Source organism: Carcharodon carcharias, chromosome 34 (assembly GCF_017639515.1).
Source record: "Carcharodon carcharias isolate sCarCar2 chromosome 34, sCarCar2.pri, whole genome shotgun sequence".
Taxonomy (NCBI): Eukaryota; Metazoa; Chordata; class Chondrichthyes; order Lamniformes; family Lamnidae; genus Carcharodon; species Carcharodon carcharias.
In genome coordinates this window covers 9,239,262-9,254,187 of record NC_054500.1, presented here as the reverse complement: position 1 = coordinate 9,254,187, position 14,926 = coordinate 9,239,262, and the positions used below count along the sequence as shown (strand labels likewise).

Sequence of the window (14,926 nt, the reverse complement as noted above, 5' to 3'; positions counted from 1 at the left end):
TACTAAGGCTCCTCTCCTGCGCTGATTGGGTAGTTTCCAGTTGGCAGTGAGAGTGTCCAAAACACAGCCAGTGAGAGGCGGTGGACTCCCAGAAGCAGATCGCCTGGTGCGGGGGGAGAGGGGGAGTGAGTGGGGGGTGGGGGGGGGGGGGCAGCACTCCAGTGGACGCTACAAACTCCCCCTCCCTCCCCCCCAGCCGCCATACTGCGGTCACCACAGCTGGATGACTTAGACAGCTCTGTGGGGGGAATTCCCCTTCCTAGAGGACAGCGTAGCAGCTGTGCCCTCCTCCTATTTTTATATTTTGAAAAAAAATATTCAGAGGGCGCCTCAAGATGGAGGCGCCTGAGCTCTCTTCTGCATACACCAACAGTGGGGTGGCTTATATGTCCTTGCTGAAGGGCCTCCTATTGACCCTCCAGCCTCAGGAGCCCACCCACTATCCTTAATTGGATGGCGAACGCGCCACTCGGGCCACCAATGGGCTCGACGTTGAAAAGTTGTGTAGGGGATCTTTGTTTGTGGTGCAGTGCAGCACTCAGAAGTTTTCCGGTCACTGGGCTCCCAACTTCAGAAGGAAAATCCAGCCCCCCCCCTCTCTCTCCACCATCAGACCCCTCTGCTCACCGGCCTAATTGACAAACGCCATTCCCCAAATACCCTAAAACAAAACCAAAATATTACGGATGCCGGGAAGTCCAAAATTCAATCAGAAAATGTTAGAAATACTCAGCAGGTCAGGCAGCATCTGCGGAGCGAGAGGCAGTGTTGATGTTTCAGGTCGCTATTGAAAGGACAGCGTTAACTCGGTTTCTCTCCCCACCGTTTCTGTCCTGAGCTGCTGAGTGTTTCCAGAATTTTCTGTCCTTATTCGCCAAATCCCATGTTGCCTGCGGGTACAAAGAGGCTGCTGGGAGAACAGCCCAAAGTTAAATAGCTCTAAGGTCCAACAGATGGAAAAAACAGTTCAGACCAGTACTCTTATTTCCCAATTTTTAGCGGTGTTCCATTTTAAGGTGTGCAAGACCAGTTCGGACCAGTACTCTTATTTCCCAATTTTCACTGTCTTTTCGTTCTGGGTGGGAGATACATGTACAAGGAGACCAACCTTGGTGACATCCTGAGAGAGATAGGAGCTGGTTTCCTTCAGCCGGGAAATGGCACTGTGACAAAGACCTCCAATTACTGCCATTAGTGTGTTGAAGTTCTGGAGCAGCCGAAGTTTCTGTGAGGGAACAGAAGTGACGAGGAACGTCAAACACTGTCTGGAAAGAGGGGTCACATTGGACCCTAGTGCTTTAAAGAGCCATCATCCATGTTTACAATCAGAGAGCATGATGACACAGCCTGAGTTGAAGCTCATCAATGGCCTACTTGATATTATTGTCAGAGAAATAATAGCACTTCTCTATTTCAAAATAAAGGAGAAAAAAAATCCCCTTTTAAAAAGGAGAAGGCAGGAGAATGGCACTAGGTGAACTGCTCTTTCGGACAGCTGGTGCAGACTCCCTTGGTGCTATAATAATTCTGTGACTCTGTGACAAAATCTCCCAATTAGTATTGTTTCCTCTTTAAGAACATGTAAAAAAAAATGACATTTTGTGATCCAGCAAGGTCTGACACAATTATTACCCCTTTTGCAGTTTGTAAATTCATTCTTGCGATGTGGGCATCGCTGACTAGGCCAGGATTTGTTGCCCATCCCTAGATGCCCTTGAGAAGGTGGTAATGAGCTGCCTTCTTGAACTGCTGCAGTCCATGTGGTGTAGGTACACCCACAGTGCTGTTAGAGAGGGAGTTCCAGGATTTTGACCTAGCGACAGTGGAGGAACAGCTGATATATTTCCAAGTCAGGATGGTGAGTGACTTGGAGGGGAACTTCCAGGTGGTGGTGTTCCCATCTTTCTGCTGCCTTTGGCCTTCTAGATGGTAGAGGTTGTGGGCTTGGAAGGTGCTGTCAAAGGAGCTTTGGCGAGTTGCTGCAGTGCGTGTCATAGATGGTACACACTGCTGCCACTTTGTGTCGATGGTGGAGGGAGTCATTGTAATTTTCTTACTCCTTATCCCATCCCATCCACCCCACCTGAAAGAGATGAAAACCAGCAGAAAACTCCAGTGACTCTTTTAACAGGAATGTGGTTGTTGTCAATCTTAGAAACCAAATCCACATGGCATTTTTAGAAAAGTTACCGAGGTAGGGGTCTCACTGAAGTGGTGGATTCCTTCATTTTATTCATTCTTGGAATGTGGGTGTCGCTGGCAAGGCCAACATTTGTTGCCCATCCCTAACTGCCCTTGAACTGAGTGACTTGCTGGGCCATTTCAGAGGGACAGTTAAGAGTCAACCACATTGCTGTGGGTCTGGAGTCACATGTAGGCCAGACCAGGTAAGGACAGCAGATTTCCTTCCCTAAAGGGCATTAGTGAACCAGATGGGGTTTTTACAACAATCGATGACAGTTTCATGGTCACCATTACTGAGAAAAGCTTTATATTCCAGATTTATTAATTGAATTTAAATTCCACCAGCTGCCATAGTGGGATTTACACCCATGTTCCACGGAGCCTCTGTATTACTAGTCCAGTGACATAACCGCTATGTCACCACCTTCCCCTATTATGCATTTACATATCACCTTGGGTACTTGGATCTTAATTCAGCCAAGGGCGATGGGTTCAAAACCTCGCCTGAGAAGAGAAAATGCTGCAAATCTTTTTGTTGACGACCTGTTCGGAGAAGCTTTCAGAGCATCTCAGCCCTTAAACTGCACTTACCAGATGACAATCCCAAATAGGACTGGTGCCTCAGTATTCGGCAGGCCATCTGAAAGACCGTTTATACTACAGCCAGGTCATTGAATGGAGATTTAAAGGTCTTCTTCCGGCAGCTACACTTCCAATATAAACGCCCGAATGTTTACGCGACCAACTGCATTGTAAACCCTCAAGCATGCGGGCTTGCGATTGTGCCTCCAGTCTGGTTTCAGATGGCCATCTTTGTAAATAAACAGTTCAAAAGAGGAACATGGAAGACAAGTGATTGTAACTCCCAGCAGTGCACAAATGCCCAAAGCATCCACATGATGTTTCTTCACACACCATTTTCGCGGAGGGTTGTAATCCCTTTGCTTTAGACTTTACCATGTATAATCGCCTGTTTAAACAAAGGACATCCAAGCTCTGTAGGAGGTGCCAAAAAAGAAATGATGAAGGGGTTTGATGGGGGGGAGACATACGGGTCATAAATATAAGATGGTCACTCGTAAATCTGATGTGGAAAATGGTGTTCCACAGGGACTGATGCAGGGACCACCACTGTTCACCATTCCCATAAAATGACTTGGACTTGCGAATCAAATGTATAATTTCAAAATTTTGGACATACGTTCGGACAAAATTTAGGGGAGATGGTGGCGTGGTGGTAATGTCACTGGACTAGTAATCCAGCCACTGGACTTGTAATCCAGAGGCCCAGACTAATAACAAACAAAAAAACTGCGGATGCTGGAAATCCAAAACAAAAACAGAATTACCTGGAAAAACTCAGCAGGTCTGGCAGCATCGGCGGAGAAGAAAAGAGTTGACGTTTCGAGTCCTCATGACCCTTCGACAGAACTTGAGGATGTACAGTACAGAACTTGATGAACTCTCAAGTTCTGTTGAAGGGTCATGAGGACTCGAAACGTCAACTCTTTTCTTCTCCGCCGACGCTGCCAGACCTGCTGAGTTTTTCCAGGGAATTCTGTTTTTGCCCAGGATAATACTCTGGGGACATTGGTCCATACCCCACTGTGACAGCTGGATTTATAAAGCTAGACTCATTAATGGTGGCCATGGCAACTATCATCGATTGTCTTAAAAACCCATCTGGTTCACTAATGTCCTTTAGGGAAGGAAATCTGACAACCTTACCCGGTCTGGCCTACATGTGACTCCGGGCCCACAGCAATGGGTAGGCCACTCAGTTCAAGGGCAATCAGCGAGCAGCAACAACTGAAGGCCTTGCAACACTTCATGAAAGAATAAAGGAGAAAAAAAACCCCCACCAAATTGGGGGTTGCAGTCAATTCTGAGAAAGATTGCGACAGACTTCAAGCGGATATTGATAAAATTACAGGCTAGGTATAGTACAAGAGTGAAGTGATCGAGGAGTATAGATGCACAGGTCACCAGAAGTAGTGGCTGAGATGTGTATAGAAAGAAACAGAGCTCTGGAGTCCATTTCTACCCATTTCTACACAGGTAGAATTGAAAAGCAGAGAGGTTATCTTGAACTTGTTCAGACCACAATTGGAGAACTGTGCTCATTACTGCTTTCCATGTTGCAAAAATGATATAGAAGCACTGCAGAAGATGGTAAAAACAAATAATAAGGACGATACCGGAACCAAGAGATTATAATTATCAGGAATTGCTGGAAAAGAGAGACATTTATGTCAAAGTTTTGTGCCTTGCAATCATCAGGTCAATTTGCAATGACTAGCTATGAGGAAGGACTGAACAATCTGGGCCTCTTTTCTCCAGCAAAGTAAAGACTTAAAGGTGACTTATGAGCACTTTAAGATTCTGAAAGGGTTTGATAGGGCAGATGTAGAGAAGATGTTCCCAGTCATGTGGGAGGCCAGAACCAGAGGCCATCAATATATGAGAGTTACCCAAGAAAACCAACGGGGAATTCAGAGAGTGGTGAGAATGTGGAACTTGCTACCACATGGGGTCATTGGGGCACATTTCATAGATGTATTTCAAGGGAAGCTAGATGACAAGGAAGGAATAGAAGGAAATGCTGATAGGGTTAGATAAAGTTGGGGGGCGGGTGGGGGAGGCAAAGGGGAGGGTGCAGAGGTTTTTGGGAGGAGTATGACCCGAAGTATGGACCAGTTGGGCTGAGTGATCTATTTCTTTAAGAGACACACACACACACACACACAAAGAAAGAGAAAAGCCCAAGGCCACTAACGGAAAGAGAACATTCTGGAAAATTCCTCTCCAAGCCCCTCAGGTGATTTGAAAGCAGTCCAGGAGATCAGTCGGTGCCAGGCTGGGGTTTTGACACCCTATGGGCTGCAAGACTAAAGGGAAGACTGAAGCAGGCACAAGTGTTATAGGGTTTGACAGAGTGCGTGTGGGAATTGAGGTGATCAGCTGCGATTCTGATGCCGTGAATTTTTAATTGATTTGAATCAGCCTGCTATTCCACAGAGATTGAAACTAAATATCTTTGATGAGATCATGGGGGAGCATTAATCCAGCTCCAATGTCCTTAGCAAGGATGCCTAGCAACCAACTTGGCTCCACATGAGGGCACGACTGATTTCCTCGGGGAGGGTTCCTCATTGTGTCCTACCTGAGCAACGTGTATGAACTTGGTGAAGACTTCGGCCCTCTGAGCTGGAGTGGGCCTATTGAGGATCATCAGCTGGACCCACTGGGAGATCCCGTTGACCAGGGACACGGAACGCTCCAGGGCTGGGTTCTCTCTCACACACCCGCTGACCATGTAACTCATGTAGTCTAGGTACTGGAAGAAAGGGGGGAAAGAAAATATTGTATTTCGATAGCACCATTCATAACCACAGGCAAGCCCAAAATGCTTTGCAACCAATGAAATGCTTTTGGGATGCATTGTGGGAAATGCAGCAGCCAATGTGCATCAAGCAAGATCCCATTAACATCAATGAGATAAAGCCCAAATAATCTGCTTTTTAGCAATGTTGGTTGATGGATAAATATTGGCCAGGACACCAGGGAAAACTCCCTACTGATCTTCGTCCAACAGCAGCCGTGAGATCTTTTACGTCCACCTGAGGTGACAGTCAAGGCCTTGGTTTAAGGGCCTCACCTGACAGGTGGCACCTCTGGCAGTGCAGCACTCTCACAGTTCTGCACCAGGAGTCTCAGCCTAGATTTTGAGGTCTTGTGCCCGCCATTTTCTAACTCACTAAAAGCACACGGTGTAGCCACGCAGTGGCTGGGCTATGTGGCAAGGGTGCCAGGTGCCTGAGACAAATAACTTAGCATGGCAGGCTGTGACAGATCCTGTAACGTCTACAGAGTTACCATGAGGAAGGGGTTTTGCTGTCAAAGTCCCCCAGACAGACAGTGGGCTCTGAGAGTCCCCAGTCAATGACAAATTTCCAGCCCTTACAAGTCTCAGCCTTTATCGTCCATGGGTCAGGGAACTGCTCACCGATAATCGGCAGAAGGACTTAAACTCCAAATAGCTGAGATGTTCAGCCAGTTCCGTGGGCTCCAGGTGATCGAAAAGCAGCGATACTTTCCGTTTCTTGTTGTTGTTGGGGGTGCCATGCTGTGTGTACTTCCGTGTCCATTCATGCATGTGGCTGTGGAAGTGGACGAGGGAAAAGAGTTACACCACCTTTCAGCCTGGAAACAGGGGCATGTGCAACTTAGTCTAAGGTGAGACAGCAAGGGCAATGACCGAGTTTAAATGGGCTTCTCAACAACCAACGGTACTCACACAGCATAGAGTGATACAGCATAGAAGGGGGCCATTCAGCCCATCCTGCCTGTGCTAGCTCTCTGAACGGGCTACCCAGTAAGATCCGCTCCCCTGCTCTTTCCCCATAGTTCTAAAGATGAAAAGTTTCAACAAAACTGCCTACATTCAGGCTCTGCACTACCAAACAACTAACTATGAGGAAAGACTGAACAGTCTTTTCTCCAGCAAAGTAGAAGAAAAACCAAGTCAGTCCGGAAGACAGAGCATATATAGTCAAGTTAAGGCACGAGGGAGAATGGCGAGGCAGAATGGCATTTATTTTAATGCAAGGAGTCTTGTGAATAAGGCAGATGAGTTTGAGGGTGTTGATTAACACATGGGGATATGATATCATTGCTATCACGAAGACATGGTTGAGGGAGGGGCAGGACTGGCAGCTCAGTATTCCGAGGTATAGAATCTTCATGTAAGACGGGATGCGGGGAGGGGGGCGGTGGCGTGCAGGGGTGTGCTGTAAAAGAGGATGTGGTGTCACAATATTGATCAAGGAGTCAATTACTGCAATAAGGAGGGATGATATCTTAGAAGGTTCCTCAAATGAGGCTATATGGGTAGAACTTAAATCAAAAAGGGGACAATCACATTGCGAGGGGTGTACTATAGAACCCCAAACAGCCAGGGAGAGATAGAAGGGCCGATATATGGGCAAATCTCAAAGAAGCGTAAAAGTAACAGGTTAATAATAGCAGGGGATTTCAACTTCCCCAATATTAACTGGGATAGACAAAGTGTGAAAGGTTTAGAGGGGGACGAGTTCTTAAAATGTATCCAGGAGAGCTTTTTTAGCCAGCAAATAGAAAGTTCTACAAGAGAGGGGGCGGTGCTGGACCTAGTTTTAGGAAATGAAACCGGGCAAGTGGTAGAAGTGTCAGTGGGGGAGCATTTCAGTGATAGTAACATAACTCAGTAAGATTTAAGGTAGTTGTGGAAAAGGGAAAAGATGGAATAAAGGTTCTGAATTGGGGGGAAGGCCGATTTTAATATAATAAGACAGGGTCTGGCCAAAGTGGACTGAGAGCAGCTACTTGTAGGAAAATCTACATCAGAGCACTGGGATTCTTTCAAAAACGAAATAGTGAGAGTACAGGGCCAACAAGTTCCTGTAAAGACAAAGGGCAGGATCAACAAGTCCAGAGAACCCTGGATGTAAAAGGAATGTACAGGATTGAATAGGGTAAAAAAGGGAAGCTTATGGTAGATACCGAGGGCTCAAAACAGCGGAAGCCCTAGAGGAGTATAGAAAGTGCGGGGGATTACTTAAAAAAAGAAATTAGGAGAGCGAAGAGGGGGCATGAAAAAACACTGGCGGGTAAAATAAAGGAAAATTTAAAGGCATTTTAAAGGTATATTAGGGGCAAGAAGATAACCAGGGAAAGAGTAAGGCCTATTAGAAACCAAAGTGGCAATCTGTGTGAGGAGCCAGAGGACATGGGTGAGGTTTTAAATAAGTACTTTGCATCTGTATTCACTATAGAGAATGACGATGTAGGTATAGGAAATCAGGGAGCTGGACTGTGATATGCTTCAACAAATTAGCATTAAGAGGGAGGAGATATTAGCAGTTTTAGCGGGCTTAAAAGGGGATAATTCACCAGGCCCAGATGGGATGTATCCCAGTCTGCTGTGGGAGGCAAGGGAGGAGATTGTAGGGGCCCTGACATTAATTTTCAAATCCTCTCTGGCCACAGGAGAGGTGCCAGAGGACTGGAGGGCAGCTAATGTGGTATCATTATTCAAGAAGGGTGGTAGGGAGAAACCAGAGACCTATCGGCCAGTGAGTCTAACATCAGTGGTAGGGAAACTTTTGGAAAAAATTGTGAGGACAGGATTAATCTTGACTTGGAGTGGCAAGGATTAATCAAGAATAGTCAGCATGGCTTTGTCAGGAGGAGATCTTGTCTAACAAATTTGATTGAATTTTTCGAGGAGGTGACTAGGTGTGTAGATGAGGGTAGTGTAGTTGATGTAATTGACCTGGACCTCAGTGAAGCTTTTGACAAGGTCTCGCATGGGAGACTGGTCAAGAAGGTAAGAGCCAATGGGATCCAGGGCAATTTGGCAAATAGGATCCAAAATTGGCAGGAGGCAGAGGGTGATGGTCAAAGATTGTTTTTGTGAAGCCTGTGTCCAGTGATGTACCACAAGGTTTGGTGCTGCGTACCTTGCTGTTTGTAGTGTACATTAATGATCTAGACATGAACCTAGGAGGTATGATCAGTAAGTTCGCAGATGAAACGAAAATTGTTAGTGTGGTAAATAGCACGGAGGAAAGCCTTAGACTACAGGACGATATAGATGGGCTGGTCAGAGGGGCAGAACAGTGGCAAATGGAATTTAATCCTGAAAAGTGTGAGGTGATGCATTTTGGGAGGACTAACAAGGCAGGGGGGTACACGATGAATGGTAGGATCTTAGGAAGTACAGCGGGTCAGAGGGACCTTGGTGTGCATGTCCATAGATCCCTGAAGGCAACAGGACAGGTAGATAAGGTGGTTAAGAAGGCATATGGGGTACTTACCTTTATTATTTGAAGCACTGAATACAAGAGCAGGGAGGTTATGTTGGAGCTGTATAAAACGCTGGTTAGGCCACAGCTGGAGTACTGTGTGCAGTTCTGGTCACCACATTATAGGAAGGATGTGATTGCACTGGAGAGGGTGCAGAGGAGATTCACCAGGATGTTCCCTGGGCTGGAGTGTTTCAGCTATGAAGAGAGACTGGATAGGCTGGGGTTGTTTTCCTTAGAGCAGAGAAGGCTGAGGGGGGACCTGATAGAGGTGTACAAAATTATGGAGGGGCATAGATAGGGTAGATAGGAAGAAACTTTTCCCCTTAGTGGAGGGGTCAATAACCAGGGGGCATAGATTTAAGGTAAGGGGCAGGAGGTTTAGTGGGGATTTGAGGACATTTTTTTCACCCAGAGGGTGGCTGGGGGGTGGTATCTGGAACTCACTGCCTGAAAGGGTGTTAGAGGCTGGAATGCTGAAAACATTTAAGAAGTATTTAGATGAGCACTTGAAATGCCATAGCACACAGGGCTACGGACCAAGTGCTGGAAAATGGGATTAGAATAGATAGGAACTTGATGGCCAGCATGGACACGATAGGCTGAAGGGCCTGTTTCTGTGCTGTAAAACTCTATGATTTAAAGGTGACTTACGCAGTTTTATTCTCCTTCAAGTATTTATGCAATTCCCTTTTCAAAGCTACTATTGAATCTGCTTCCGCTGCCCTTTCAGGAAGCCATCCCAGATCACACCAGCTCGCTGCATCAAAAAATCTGCAACAGCAAAATACTGCGGATGCTGGAAATCCGAAACAATGACAGAAGGTGCTGGAAACACTCAGCAAGTCAGGCAGGCATTCCGACGAAAGGTCAGAGACCTGAAACGTTAGCTCTGCTTTTCTCTCCACAAATGCCGCCTGATCGGCTGAGTATTTCCAGCACTTCATTTTTATCCTCATGTCAGCCCAGCTTTTTTTGTCAATTATCTCATATTCGACCTCCTCGGTTTCCCATGCAGCTGAAATAGTTTCTCCATAGTTACACAATCAAACCTCTTCATGAGCACCTCCAGTAAACCTCCCCTTACCCTTCACAAGGGAGAGTATTAAACATGTCAGAAGATTTAGAGGGCACTATTACATTTTATTAAGTATATAAAAGGCTTTATATTTTGGGATCTGATTAAACTCCGGTCTCTGGGTTCAAACCGATGAAATCCTCTCTTCCTATTGGTGGGTAGTGTTCTATGCGAAATGAACATAAGTCAACCAAATTCCTCGTATTCATTTGCAATCCAACAACTAGCACTAACCGGGAATCCCATTCAGATAGACATGGGATGGCCGGTGTAGGAAATGGAAAGGTGGTACTCATTTCATGATTATGACGCATTACATTACTTGCGGCCATGCTGAATGTCGAGCAAAATTTACTCTGTATCTAACCCCATGCTGTGCCTGTCCTGGGAGTGTTTGATAGGGACAGTGTAGAGGGAGCTTTACTCTGTATCTAACCCCATGCTGTACCTGTCCTGGGAGTGTTTGATGGTGACAGTGTAGAGGGAGCTTTACTCTGTATCTAACCCCGTGCTGTATCTGTCCTGGGAGTGTTTGATGGGGACAGTGTAGAGGGAGATTTACTCTGTATCTAATCCCATGCTATACCTGTCCTGGGAGTGTTTGATGGGGACGGTGTAGAGGGAGATTTACTCTGTATCTAACCCCGTGCTGTACCTGTCCTGGGAATGTTTGATGGGGACAGTGTAGAGGGAGCTTTACTCTGTATCTAACCCCGTGCTGTACCTGTCCTGGGAGTGTTTGATGGGGACAGTGTAGGGAATGATTTACTCTGTATCTAACCTCGTGCTGTACCTGTCCTGGGAGTGTTTGATGGGGACAGTGTAGGGAATGATTTACTCTGTATCTAACCTCGTGCTGTACCTGTCCTGGGAGGGTTTGATGGGGACAGTGTAGGGAATGATTTACTCTGTATCTAACCCCGTGCTGTACCTGTCCTGGGGATGTTTGATGGGGACAGTGTAGAGGGAGCTTTACTCTGTATCTAACCCCGTGCTGTACCTGTCCTGGGAGTGTTTGATGGGGACAGTGTAGAGGGAGCTTTACTCTGTATCTAACCCTGTGCTGTACCTGTCCTGGGAGTGTTTGATGGGGACAGTGTAGAGGGAGATTTACTCTGTATCTAACCTCGTGCTGTACCTGTCCTGGGAGTGTTTGATGGGGACAGTGTAGAGGGAGCTTTACTCTGTATCTAACCCCGTGCTGTACCTGTCCTGGGAGTGTTTGATGGGGACAGTGTAGGGAATGATTTACTCTGTATCTAACCCCGTGCTGTACCTGTCCTGGGAGTTTGATGGGGACAGTGTAGAGGAAGCTTTACTCTGTATCTAACCCCGTGCTGTACCTGCCCTGGGAGTGTTTGATGGGGACAGTGTAGAGGGAGCTTTACTCTGTATCTAACCCCGTGCTGTACCTGTCCTGGGAGTGTTTGATGGGGACAGTGTAGAGGGAGCTTTACTCTGTATCTAATCTATGTTGCACCTGTCCTATGATATTTGATAAGACAACATAAATTCCAGAAACAGTAACATGATCACTGTTGTGGTCATTATTGGCTGATGGATAAAATAGCTGCATTGGGATCTATTACATCCATCCAAGATGGCAGAAGGAGCCCCGGTTTAACATCTCGTCTGAAAGATGACACCTCTGACAATGCAGCACTCGCTCAGTGCTGCACCGGGAGTGTCAACCTGGATTTTGTGCTCACGTTGCTGGAGTGGGACTCGAACCCATGACCTTTTGACTCCAGCGTGACTCTGAGGCGAGAGTGAGTGCGGCTCATCAAGCCGCCAGGTGAAGCTGGGGATTGGTTGTTTCCCAAGTCAGAAAGAGGAGTTGTTCTCACATGTTTGAGGTGTCGATGAGCTGACAGTGAGATTCGTCGCCTTCGTTTCGGACCAGTTCCCAGAACTGTGACATCACATCCTCCAGCTTGCTGTCCACTGTGAATGCAGCGGGATAATGCGTTATCCAGTACCTGGAGGACAACAGAATACTTCGAGAAGAGCACAGCATTCGCTTCCTTCCCTCCTCCCCCACCCCGCCCCATCCTCCAAATTTTACATGCGCATGCCGTTAGAGTTGGGATAAATTTGGCAACTAAAAAAAGACGAAACCTGCATTCATCCACCAATTTCCACAACCCCAGGACTTCCCAAAACACTTTTACAGCCAATGAAGTACTTTTGGAAGCATAATCAATACTGTACTGCAGGAAATGCAGCAGCCAATTTGCGCACAGCAAGCCCCCACAAACAGCATTGTGGTAATGACCAGGTCATCTGTTCCTGGTCCTGGTGGAGGGTTGAATGTTCGCTAGGGCACTAGGAAGGTCTTGTAAGGTGGATCTTCACTTTCCCCCCATGCTCCCCACTCCTCTCCTGGTCAATGATACCCACCATACCATCACCACCCCCATCCCCTTCAAGGAGCCACTCATCACGTGCAAATTATGCCAATGGGTTTTGGCAAATTTTCCACTAGGCATGGCATCATGGCAGTGACCAATCCAATGTACCCACCCAGACGCCACTCATAAGGTTGGTGATCAGGAACTGGGCATGATTACCAAATGTCTCAAGCACTTTACATCCAATGAGTGTAGTCACTATTGCCATGCAGGAAACATGGCAGCCATTATGCGCACAGCAAGCTCCCACAAAATCAGGTGATGTTGGACTGAGGGATAGGGCACTAGGAAGAACTCCCCTGCTCTTCTTCCAGATAGTGCCATGGGATCTTTGAGCTGGCAGATGGAGCCTTGGTTTAATGTCTCATCTGAGAGATGGCAAGTCCAACAGCGCAGCCCTCCTTCGGTACTGCACTGGCGATGCCAGCCTGGACTACGTCCCCAAGCACCTGGAGAGGGGTTTGAACACAGAACCTTGTGACTCAGAGGTGAGAGTACTGCCAACTGAGGCAGGACTAACACTGGTTATATGGCGCGTTAGGCAACCCTTATTGCAAATATGGCCAAGATCAGGTAACACCGCACTGACCTAGGTTCCAAGCTGGGAGGTCCTTGGTCAGCATAGCTGAGTACCGCACTGGGGAGTGCACTTCCGCACCAAACCATAGGAGCGGCAGTCTCACACTTAGTAACGGAGCTCACTGAGGTAGGCAGCAATCTCATGGCAGCAGAGTTATGAGGCCAAGGATCAAACATGGATATTCCTCCATTACCCTATAGCCCTAAACCTGCTATGATGGCGTTGGGGTGTTGGGGGTGGACAGTCAACAAATATAATTTCATTAGCACACATTTTATACACTTTACCTGACAAGGTAGCAGATCTTCACACGGAGCTGGTTGCGTTTTTCCCCAGAAGCATCCCGGTAAGTGGCTGGAAGTTAAGGATCATTGAAGGAGGCTGCTCGGCCCATTGCCCTTATGCTGCTCACTCTTCCATCGCTGCTGACTTCTTTAATCCCTGTCCTTTCCTTGCATTCTCATGTCTTCTTCATTTCCAAATGCTTTTTCAATACCCTTTGAGAATATGCGCTTGACTCTGCCTCAGTAGTCACACTGGTTATTGTGTAAACTTTCACAGCACAGAAGCAGGCCATTCGGCCCGACCGCTCCATACAGTTCTTATGCTCCATACTAGCCCACTTCATCTAAACCCCATCATCGTATCCTTCTTTCTCCCTCGTGTACTTATCTAGCTTTTCCATGGGCAGAGTTTTCCATTCCAGAGACTAAGTCCAGTGGCGGGCACTGAGTGACTGCTACTGGACAGTGGGGTGGCGGAACATGCTCATTCATTCAGCTCATTAATTATGCAGCCGCGAGGAAACATCGAATCTTGTGGAAATGCGGGCAGGCAACGCTCCGCCATTACCTCATAGGCTCTAAGTCCCGGCGCCATATTTAAACAGCAACCGGTCAGCCACTCCCTCTTCCACTCTGCTCCCTGGCTCCCCCACCCCTCCCCACCAAGTCCTGGCTCGATCTCACCCTTCCCGTGCCCAGCCTTGGCACAACCCGGGCCCAGTGTTAGCCCTGCATCAGACAGCCGGTATCCCTCAGTGACCACGTGGCGAAAGCAGCATCTACTGACCAGAAAGTCTACCTCGCCGGGTGCACGTCATTGATGTACAGTTGCGAGATGGGATACTCTAAATTCCCGCTGGCGGGGTGCTTAAGTTGGAGGGGGAACTAGGTTCCAGCGTGTGGTGGGCTTTTAATGAGCGTCCATAAGATGCGAATGGGATTTCCCGACATCAATCGGCAGGACCTAACTTTAACCCGCCACGAAAGTCGGGAGAACAAGATCCAAACTAATTTCCCACCGTCGGGAAACTGATTCTCACTGCTGGTCATGTCCTAATAAACTTGTTGCCTGCTTTGTTCTCCTCAGGAGGATTCTGAATCTTTGTTATCACTGGCTAATTGGTGACAAGGGCCATGTGTCACCATTTCTGTGATCAAAACCTTGCAGGATTTTGAGAACCCGTATTAAGGTTCCCCATTAACATTCCAATTCCAGTCAAAACACCCATAATTTCCCTTTCCTCAGAGCCATCACTTATGGACCTTCATTGTTCTAATGTACATGGGGTGCAAACAAACTCCAACTGTGGCCCAATAAATATCTGTACAAATCAACTTCCTTCCTTTTGTCCCCATTTGGCTTTTTAATGATCTTCTTTATACTTCTACCATCAGCAATCCATGTCTTCCCTCTCCCTAATCTCTGTTCTCCCCTTGTTAAGAGTCTTTCTGTTTACAAGTCAATCTTCCCCAGCCGATAATTCACTGTGATCACATGCATGATCACACTGGAGATGTGGAAAACAGGCTGATTGACTGACAGC

The 14,926-nt window shown here is 47.1% G+C and overlaps 1 protein-coding gene across 2 annotated transcripts in view; it reads right to left on the bottom strand.

Annotated features, from left to right (window-relative positions):
• Positions 1 to 14,926, bottom strand: part of LOC121272539 (RAS guanyl-releasing protein 1-like) — a 178,410-nt gene that overhangs the window by 56,103 nt on the left and 107,381 nt on the right. For both annotated transcript variants that reach the window (XM_041179160.1, XM_041179161.1), the window contains exons 4-8: positions 13,386 to 13,448; positions 11,955 to 12,086; positions 6,191 to 6,344; positions 5,348 to 5,521; positions 1,109 to 1,225 (exon numbers count right to left, since the gene is read on the bottom strand). In XM_041179160.1, the coding sequence (XP_041035094.1) occupies positions 1,109 to 1,225; positions 5,348 to 5,521; positions 6,191 to 6,344; positions 11,955 to 12,086; positions 13,386 to 13,448 (640 nt within the window). The remainder of the gene's footprint in view (positions 1 to 1,108; positions 1,226 to 5,347; positions 5,522 to 6,190; positions 6,345 to 11,954; positions 12,087 to 13,385; positions 13,449 to 14,926) is intronic.